This window comes from Nuphar pumila, chromosome 11 (assembly GCF_984573655.1).
Source record: "Nuphar pumila chromosome 11, dmNupPumi1.hap1.1, whole genome shotgun sequence".
NCBI classification, from domain to species: Eukaryota; Viridiplantae; Streptophyta; class Magnoliopsida; order Nymphaeales; family Nymphaeaceae; genus Nuphar; species Nuphar pumila.
The window spans coordinates 11,574,812-11,585,455 of record NC_143259.1 but is presented as its reverse complement, the minus strand read 5'-3'; the positions used below and the strand labels follow the sequence as shown (position 1 = coordinate 11,585,455).

The window sequence follows — 10,644 nt, the reverse complement described above, 5'->3', positions numbered from 1 at the left end:
CGACCCTGTGTCGGAGTTTTAAAATTTACCTGCGCGTCTCCCGGCGGCAGCGGAAGGCTGACGAGGATCGGCAGCCGGCGACGATGGACTGTGGGGGCCTGAGAGAGGGCGACGGGCGGGAGCGAGAGCAGCGAAAGAAGAAAAGAAAAAGAGGGTTGGGATTAGGGGTTATGCGACATTTAGCGATGGCTTAGCGATTGATTAATTCCTTCGCTAAGCCATCGTAAATCAAAACACGAAAATGGCGACGAAATATATTCCGTCGCTAAATCGCGATGAAATATTTTCCGTCGCTAAATCGCGATGGAATATTTTTCGTCGCAAAATACGTCGTTAAATGGTGCGTCCATTACGACAAAATATTCTCCCGCAAAATCCGTCGCTAATTAGCGACGCATTTTGCAACGAAATATATTCCATCACTATTTTCGTAAATTTCATTGATTATAGCGACGTATGTGTTTCTCTCGTTAATCCGTCACTAACTAGCGATGGAATTATTCCGTCGCTAATCACCTATTTTCTTGTAGTGTTGGTTGCATTTCTTTATGTTTTTTTCAGTGCAGAAGCTTAGCAGACGTTGCTTTTAAAGTTTGTTTTGCAGTGCGGTTCTGAACATACTTGGGGAATTTTTTTTGGGTCCTATTCTCAATTCATTTCATTTGATTTGGATGAATTCAACCACTGAGAGGGTAATGTCAGCTCAAATACTGACTTTAAGTTCCTGAACCAAAAGTTGTGCAACAATTTCTGTTGATTCCTTTCTAAGATATTGGCAAACTAGCAATGCTGGATGTAACAAAAGGTGGCAGAAATCAGATTTGTGCAGTGAATGCATGGTCAACGTGAAAAGAAACCCATGATGACTGTGGGCCCCACAGGAAAATGAAATTAATATGTTGGCTTCATTTTATACCCATTTTCATGTGCAATTGGGCTAAACAAAACGACCCCATAGCTCTTACAATGCACAGGTGGCTGCAGTTTGGACCGTGGATGAAGGATATGAAACGGGGATGGAGGTTAAAATTCATATTTGAAACGGGGCAGGGGTGGAGACCTTGTCCCCCCACCCCGGTCCACTGCCATCCCTACATCCCATATGTAATGCAGGTCTTAAATCTTAATACACGAGAGAGAGTATAAAAAAAGTATATGCCGTCTTATTAATAACAGTACATGTTTTGAGAGAGAGAGAGAACATTCATCATTCAACATTACCAAAATACATCCAACAGAATATTGAATGAGAGAGAAACATAAAAGTAAGACAGCCACCATGGTGACTGTGCACAGTTCAGAGTACAAGTAGATCCAACCCCCCGTCTCTACTGTGTAATTTAAGAGCCAGACATAACCCGTTGACGTAGCCTTCCAAAATCGAATTTGATGCCCCTAAAAAAGATATCGTTTCTTTCAGTCCAAATCACCCACCATGCTGAAAACAACCATTCCCGCCACAATAATCTCCATTTTTTTTTCATGTTTTGAAAGAGAGAGACTCCTAAATGTAAGAAAGGCATAGGCCGTCTTATTAATACCGGTCTACTCTACGAGAGAGAGAGAGAGAGAGACTTATTTTATATAAATAAAGATATACAATGTGTTACTGATGGTAGTCTACATTTCTGTGTGAGAGAGATAAGATCCTAAAATATAAAAAAGGCATATGCCGTCTTATTAATATCAGTCTACATTGAGAGAGAGGGGATATGCTTTTTTTATTTCGAAGGGCAAGCTGGGGTTAGGTCAACCCCCAGCAGTTATTATTCAACGTACCGTCCGGTTTTGAACCTGCAACGTCACACCATAAGACAGCTACTACCAACCACGCGGAGCCCCCCGTTGGTAGGGATATGCTGTTTTATTAAATACAAGTCTGGAAAGAAAGAAAGACATGTACACTAATACATGCGAAACGACGACTCAAATAATCTTCAAATCCATATCCGCATACCCCGCCGCTGCTTTATGTCTGTGGAAGAGTTGCTCAAGAGCCGAAATAAAACATGCATGAACTTTTGCAACCTGCAAATGCCAGATCCTGCTTTAAGAACCAAGAAAAACACTGACGCTGGTAAAATAAAGAACATGATACAGTCAGACCACTACGGAGGGCTTTGTATTAGATATGCCTATTACACAGCATTTATTTTCTCTAGATACATAGACCTAACCTTCCTGAGACTTCATTTTTGCTTTCTCTCTAACATTAAAATAGTTGGGTTTAACATTAGATCGATTCAACCTTATAAAAATGACTCAAATATCTTTGAAAGAATGATATTTTTTAAAATTTATGGGTTTTTTTTTTTGTATTATAGGTCTTTTGAACTTGAAGAGAGTTGAAAAGTCAAACATTTTAAAAAAAAATAACTTTATGAAGTTATCAAAGTTTGTTTTTGACATTTAAAATAATAATATTATTTTAAAGGTTATAGTCATTTTCATAAGGTTAAATTCATTAAACACAACTCTCTCTCTCTCTCTATATATATATATATATATATATATATATATATATATATATATATATATATATATATATATATATATATATATATATATATATATATATATATATATATATATGAGAACTGAACATATTAGGCCCCATTTCTCATTATGCCCCGTTATGTCTCATAGGTTTTAAGTATTTTATGATAGATTTGAATCATTGAATGTATTTAGCATGCTTGATTTGGTGGGAATCAACTCTTGGATAATGTTTTTTTGACAAAAAAACATGTTTTTATGAGCCGAGAAAACTATTACCTTCATAGCCATTCATTTTGGATCACTAAGAAAACTTGTTTACATGTCAGATTCCAGTGATCAAAAAACCGGTTCCTACTAAAAAAAACCTATAGATCACATCTACGGTGTTAGACATGAGAAAAAATATACTTAAAACTATGATTTTTGAAGGGGACTAACGAGACCTAACGAAAAAGCATGCGTAAAGAACCCATATATATATATATATATATATATATATATATATATATATATATATATATATATATATAGAGAGAGAGAGAGAGAGAGAGAGAGAGAGAGAGAATATTAGGCCCCATTTCTCATTCTGCCCCATTCTACCCCATAGGTTTTAAATATTTTATGATAGATCTGAACCGTTAGATGTGTTTAGCATGCTCAATTTAGTGGGAATAGACTCTTGGATCATGTTTTTTTTATGAAAAAACATATTTTTCTGAGCCAGAAAAAACTGGTACCTTTACAGCCATTGATTTTGTATCACCAAAAAAACCTGTATACAGGTCTGACTCCGACTATCCAAAAGCTGGTTTCCACTAAACAAAATAAATAGTTCACATCTACGGTGTAAGAAGTGAGAAAAACTACTTAAAACTATGATTTCTGAAGGGACCTAACGAGACTTAACGAAAAAAGAGGCCTAAGGAACGTATTACTCATAACGGAAAAAGGGCCTCACAGGCTTTCAGAGGTGGGCCACGTAAGGCAGGTGGTCTTAGGGCCCCACCCGGGGTTTTCCGGGTTCCCCGTCATTAAAAAAAAAAAGAACTAATTAACCATGATCATAAAATAGGAATAGAACTGACCTCTTCAGCAGAAGGCTTCAGATTTTGCTTCACCCCAATTGGCCTTCCCACCACAATGTGCATAGGTCGACGATAGGGAAAATGTGATCTACAGAAGAATAATTTCTCAAACAACAGAAAGATATTTTTGGCCTATAAACATGATAAAAAATATAAATTTATTGAATAAGAAATTCCCATGTATTTATTTAAGTTTTATCATTAAACAGGAAATTCTACCTTCATAACCAATAAAATACTTCCATTAGCCATCACGTCAGGCTTTCAAATCCAAATAGTATACAGTTAATGAACGAACATATAACCTCGAATTGGCTCAAATAAATAGTTAGTCCAGTTAATCTCGGAATTCCAGGGAGTAAAAGAAGAGAAAGAAACAACCCAAACAGGTCTGAATACTATAGACTTGCTCTAGCAGCCAGACCAAACATGTCGAAGTCATAGCGTGTAATCAACAATCATGATATGTGTGACATGCAGAGTGAGCCCATTTGGTTGGAGCGTTGGTGAATTATTAACAAATTAGTATTTGCACCATATCGAGGACATATATAATAGCTATGTAAGTAGTCCATGACTAATGAAAATTACAAGTCAATTATTTCTAAGATATATATAATGGTTAAATATTTGCTACAGTCGTTTGTGTACATAAAATCTTAGTAGAAAACACCATTTTTTTCAACTTTTTTTTGAAAATCTTTTTGTAGATGTAACCTTACAGATGTTATCTACATAGTTCATTTAGCAGACAATAGGTATTGGATCATATATCTGCAACATATAAGTAACTTTTCCAAGGCCTTCAAAAATTAACACCCAACAATATGTCGAATTTTCAAGAATAAAAAAATCATAGTTTTAGGTCAAAAAAATATGATCCAAGGTGTGTATCCTAGCAAATGAAACATGCTGAACACATTTCTGAGGTCTAGCTGATTGAGTAGACACGACTTGCATCTCTGTTCTTCCAACTAGATTGTACATACTGTAGACAGTAGGAAATATTTATCCATATAAAAACTTCAATCCATGAATCAACCCTGGAATAAAAACTGGAAGTAATCGTGATCATAATGAATAGTCCATCATTAGTATATCAGGTTAATTTTGGAAGCTGGCATATAATTCACATCTGTTTTAGATGCACAAATATTACACTTGTATGCATAGATATGAACAAAGAAATACCCAAAGACTCCCCAAAATATCATCGGGGCAAAACGAATCGCTCTTGCGATGCGAACATATAATTCCCCTTTCGGCTTCCACCAGCTGTATACCTGACTCTGTAAATTACAGAATTAAGAAAAGAAAAGACTGTTCATTAAGACAATTAAAGATAAATTACAGATTCTTCTGCCTTTAAAACAGATCAACTCTATTCTTACAGACCTGACCAAAACAAAACACTGGAACCAAAGGTTTGCCAGTTTCAATAGCAACACGTATAAATCCCTCTCTGGATTTGAGGAAAGCAACCTGAGAAGAATTAACAATTAAATCTTAATGAACAATATATTCCTCCCCAAACTAGAAGCATATGAATGGAAAACTTAGTACGGCAAGGCAAGACTAGTACAAACCTCGTAACTATGGTTCATATATATTATCTCCCGGACGCCTCCCGGAACAACAATACAACTATATCCAGCTTTCAGGTATTTAACAAAGTTCTGCTTTGTAGCAGGGATCAGACCCTGCCATATCCCCAGTTGCCGGAGAAACGGTGTATAAAACAGCTGATTACAAGTGAAAACTATAATGAGATACAAACAAAATCACACATATTTATGGAACAAGAGTCGACTCCTATAAAATCAAGCATGTAATCAGATTTGAGAAAATTTGGAAAAAACCCTTCAAAAGCCTATGATGGTAGTAGGCACTGATTGAAATATAGGAAGCAATATATATATATATATATATATATATATATATATATATATATATATATATATATATATATATATATATATATATATATATATATATATAGAGAGAGAGAGAGAGAGAGAGAGAGAGAGAGAGAGCATATTAGGTCATTTTTTCTTGTTCTGCCCCTGTTAGGCCCCATATTTTGAAGTGTTTTTATGATAGATCTGAACAGTTAGATGTGTTTAGCATGCTCTATTTAGTGGGAATCAATTCCTAGATCATGTTTTTTTCGACGAAAAAATGTATTTTTTATAAGCCAGTAAAAAATGATGCCTTCATAGCCATTGATTTTGATCACCAGAAAAAACTGCATACAGGTCAGATTCCAGTGATATCCAAAAGCTGGTTCCCACTAAACAAAACCTATAGATCACATCAACGGTGTTAGATTTTAGAAAAAATACAAAAAACTACATTTTTTGAAGGGGGCTAACGGGCAGAACCAGTGCATTACTTGTATATATATAATCACTAGAATATGAGAGCTGAAAATATGAGAAACAATGTGAACCATGATTTTCATGGATTTTTTATTCTTTTCTCTTGAATCTATCCGTATATATGGATGTGAACTACATGCTTGGTTTTATAAAGACCAGCTCTTGACTCATCCGATTATGATGCATAAACAATATTTTTTATATTAAAGCATCCAAAAATCACATTTTTCATTGAAAGTCTGAGATCCAACAGCTGATTCATAGCAAATTCACCATGCCTAACATATCTACATGGTTGGATTTGCAAAAAGTGTTGGAAATGCTCAGTTCACATAGTAGTTCTCATATATATGTGTGTGTGTGTGTGTGTGTGTGTGTGTGTGTGTGTGGAGAGAGAGAATAAAACAATAACATAAAAATATCAAAATGGCAAACCAAGAAGAATGATACTAAAGATTAGAGGCAAAATAGGTGAACTTTTCATGATAGAAACACTTACAGCACTACTTGCAAGCGCCTTCGTCTTGGACCAAGGCATGCGTCCTGTAATGTTCAAGAGCGGGAGGCAGCTAATTGGGAAAACTGAGTGTGGCTCAACAGCAAGAACTGCAAAAGTAAAAGAAAAATATTTCTCATCAGTTTCCATAGGTATTTCTGATATACTTGCGAATTGGAATGGATTTTCCAATAAAAATTGCTGATGGATGAATAAGGCTGGACTTATATGGAATAGAAGAACAAAGTCAATGAGGAGCAGCTCACATGAATAAAGACCAAACCAATGTTCAAGGAGTTACGGATGTGTGTGTGAGAGAGAGAGAGATGTTATGAATCTTACACAAGATTTCTATCATCCTAACTATTTTCATGTTCAATACATGAATTTCTTGAAGATTATCACCGAAGAATTTGCACTAGAATTAAACAATAGCCCCATGAGCTTAAAAGTAAAAGGAAACAACAATAAATTGTAGATGCTTACCATATGCTTGGTTTGAATCAAATGCCTTTATGTCCTCAATGTAAATAGTAACAGGGAAATACCCCAAAGCATATTTGCATATATACCTGGAAAATAAACAACTTTGATGAATTCAAATTTTGGAACATAGAAGAAACACGGGAAACTCCTTGAAGCTTTCTTCCATTGATTTACCACACAGGTTCGGAGCCACTTAAAAATCCATACCACACTAAAAGGACTAAAGAGAGGAGCTACTCAGCTCCTTTTGTTCCACAAATTATGACTTATATATATATATATATATATATATATATATATATATATATATATATATATATATATATATATATAGAGAGAGAGAGAGAGAGAGAGAGAGAGAGAGAGAGAGAGAGGTGGGGAAGACATTAAAGATGAGAAATACAAACTAATGAAACAAGTAAAACAATTCAGAAACAAGTAAAGTACCCAACACCAACTAATTCAATACTTCTTTAAAAAAAATCAATACAAAAACCATGCAGTTTCTCATCTTGGAAAAGAAAGAAACCAACTCAAAGAATACCTCACAATTCTCTGCCCAACTACGCTCCCTTCGTCCACCGGAACCACCAACAGCAACACCATCAAACCAATCAACCTCAAAAACCAACAACAAAAAAAAACTCCTGTAAAAAATAATAATAGTTTAAAAAAACACCATGAATGGTAACACTGGAACAACGTTTGTATATACGTACAGGAGAGTACACGTAGAGGAGGAGAATACGAGTGCCATACATACGACCAGGAGATTGAGGTGAATGGTTCCCAACCAGACGGCCACTGCCGTTATAGTGTGGAACCTCGAGTGCACCGTAGTCCGTATGACCGTAGTTTCGTATTCCTCCGTATCCCCGCCCTCGGAGCTCACTCCTTTAGACTCCCCCATTTTCTTCTGCAACTTTGAGAGAGAGAGAGAAAGAGATGGAACAAAAATCTCAGAGGCTTCGCATCTGAATTTATTCAAATGGGAAAGAATTCCGAGTGAAGAAGAAAAAGAGCGTTTGGCGATTTGTAGTTTGATCGTGCTTCTCGCATGTGGGCCCTTCCCCTTCTTATGATATACACAACCTTCTTCAACGAGATGACGAAACTACCCTTTACCTTTCATGTCGATCACGACCATCTGATAATTTGAAAGATAACAAAAATAAACGAATATTCGTCTTGTTTTAAAAATCAGCAAAAAGCCTCGTTCGGTTAAGAAAAAAAATTGGAATTGACCAAAATTATGTTTACACAAATGATTTAAAAAAAAAAACTTAATTGTGGATTCAATTTATCGGATCACATTCATTATTGAATTTCAATAACTTGCTTTTCAGGAGAAGATATTATATTGTGTGTGTTTTAGTTTATTTTATAGAATTAAAATGATTTTTCTTCTAACCTCTCTTTTTGCATGTCTGTTTCGAGAGGGTGGTGTATGTTCGCCCCCGATGATTCACTGAATCCCACGTCTGTGTTCGGGGCTTTGAATGAGCACCACGTATACAAGCACATGGGGCTCGTATTCCCGTGTATGTTGACATAACTTTGCATCGGACTCTGGTGTTGTTGCAAAGACTTAAGTACCCTTTCTTGATATTCTTCTCATAAAGTGATGGTTTGAGAAAATGACAAAAATGCCCTTCATTCAAAAAAGAAAAAACAAACAGTTCAAAAAAAGGACAAACATGTCCTTCATCCAGAAAGTCGAGGATGATGTTGACTATTCAAAGACTTCTTCTTTTTCTGTTCAAAAAAAGGACAAACATGTCTTCTTCTTCTTTCTCCGTAAAACACTGTAAAACCCTTTCTCTCTCTAGAGAAGAAATCAAGGGAGGTAAAGGGTTCCTCCTGGAGAAGGCCATGAACACCAACCCTCTCACTCTCTCTCCCTTCTCTCTCTACTTATGTGCCTGATTTAAAGTTTTTGCCCTTACAGGAGGGGGGTCCGGGGGTTCATCCCAGCGTGGGTAGCATCATTCAACTAAATGAGTTGTAGATCCTGATTCAGAGTTTTTACCCTTATAGGAGAGGGGTCTGGGGGATCTTCCCAACGTGAGTAGCATCATTCAACTTGAAGAGTTGTGGAGTCTGATTCAAAGTTTTTACCCATTCATATTTTAAGGCATTAGATCTCATGTTTGAACATCTACGCATGTGCAATTTGCTTTCATCATGTTCAGTTGCTTTCTAGATTATACTTTGAATTCTTGTGTATTTTAGATCTATCGATTTGTATGTAACCAGAGCTCATTTTAATCTGAAAATTTTACTGCAACTTCATGCATATGTCTTCATGATCTCCACCAAAAATCAGATCATTCTGAGTTCTTTGACCCACTTTAAAAATTGAGATTCAAAACCTGTTATTTTGCACTGTCAGGATTTTAGCAGAATCAGGACCAACTTGCGGAAGTGATTTCTCCATAACCAAAGATGATCTTTTCGATCCGTAAAAAGGGTTGTTTTTTAAATTGAATATAGTTTGTTCATACCAAATTTCAGAGATTTCTATGGTGTTTTCGTACCAGTTTTGGGTCAAAAACCATAACCCTGTCACCCTGTGTCATTTTAATGGCTCAAATTTTGATCCATTTTGTTTGAATTTTATTTTCCTAATGGAAGATCATTTTTCAATTCTGTAAAACGGGTTCGCTTTGTTTATGTGTCTAGTTCATCCCTGTAAATTTTCAGAATTTTTCATGGTCAATTACTATTTTATTTTGATTAAATACCAGAACCTTGTATCCAAATTTTATAAATGTTCTGATTTTGGCCCCCATATCATGACTGTTGTAGCACTTCTTCAACAAATCGTTATTTGATTGGCAATATTCTTCAGCAAATTATTGTTATGATTTTTTTGAGTCTCTAATGAGTCTCTACTATGATTTGTAGTATTTTTGGGTCTCCAACGAGCCTCACAATGATTTATAGTGTTGTTCGATCTTTTAACTATGATTTATAGTGCTTTGGGGTCTCCAACGAGCCCCACAACGATTTGTAGTATTTTTTGGTCTTTTAACTATGATTTATAGTGTTTTCGGGTCTCTAACGAGACCCACAGCGATTTATAGTGTTGTTGGACCTCGCTATAGCGATTGTATCCAAATCAGGACCAACTTGTCAGGGTCATATCTCCCTAACCAGAGATCGGATTTCAAATCCGTAAAAATTGGTGTCTTCGTTATAAAGTCTAGTTTATTCCTATAAATTTTCAGCGATTTATATAGTCATTTGATACCCCATTTGGATCTAAAATCAGACCCCTATCAGTCTGCCTTATTTGAGTGACATAGGTTTTTATTTCATTTTGTAAGAGTCATATCTCCCCAACGGAAGATCATTTTTCAAATCCGTAAAAAGGGTTTTCTTCCTCTATGTGTCTAGTTTATATCTGGAAAGTTTTATAACTTTTTATGCTTATTTGATATTTCAAACCTGTTAAAAACCGAGACATGTTATAAAATGTTATAAAACTTAAAAAGTTTGAAACTTCCTCTATGTGTCTCGATTTTTAACAGGTTTGAAATATCAAATGAGTATAAAAAGTTATAAAACTTTCCAGATATAAACTAGACACATAGAGAAAGAAAACCCTTTTTACGGATTTGGAAAATGATCTTCCGTTGGGGAGATATGACTCTTACAAAATGAAATAAAAACCTATGTCACTCAAATAAGACAGACT

At 35.5% G+C, this 10,644-nt stretch overlaps 1 protein-coding gene across 2 annotated transcripts; it reads right to left on the bottom strand.

The window, feature by feature from the left end:
* Positions 1-1,478: 1,478 nt before the first annotated feature.
* Positions 1,479-7,934, bottom strand: LOC149821964 (diacylglycerol O-acyltransferase 2D-like). 2 transcript variants are annotated; one of them, XM_089981178.1, is made up of 9 exons: positions 7,664-7,934; positions 7,489-7,563; positions 6,945-7,030; positions 6,462-6,568; positions 5,171-5,326; positions 4,980-5,066; positions 4,776-4,873; positions 3,585-3,672; positions 1,479-2,028 (listed from the first exon to the last, which is right to left on the bottom strand). In XM_089981178.1, the coding sequence occupies exons 1-9, from the start codon at positions 7,852-7,854 to the stop codon at positions 1,927-1,929; spliced, it is 990 nt and encodes a 329-aa protein (XP_089837304.1). In that variant the 5' UTR covers positions 7,855-7,934; the 3' UTR covers positions 1,479-1,926. The 2 variants fall into 2 exon arrangements, with proteins under 2 accessions (XP_089837304.1, XP_089837305.1); XM_089981179.1 differs by having other exon boundaries at positions 7,489-7,591; positions 7,664-7,798.
* Positions 7,935-10,644: the final 2,710 nt, after the last annotated feature.

Coding starts and splice junctions, on each gene's coding strand:
- LOC149821964 (XM_089981178.1), bottom strand. CDS start 7,854: ATGGGGGAGTCTAAAGGAGTGAGCTCCGAGGGCGGGGATACGGAGGAA. Junction 6,569..6,944: donor TGATTCAAACCAAGCATATG/GTAAGCATCTAC, acceptor TTACTTTTGCAG/TTCTTGCTGTTGAGCCACAC. Junction 5,327..6,461: donor AGGCGCTTGCAAGTAGTGCT/GTAAGTGTTTCT, acceptor ACTTGTAATCAG/CTGTTTTATACACCGTTTCT.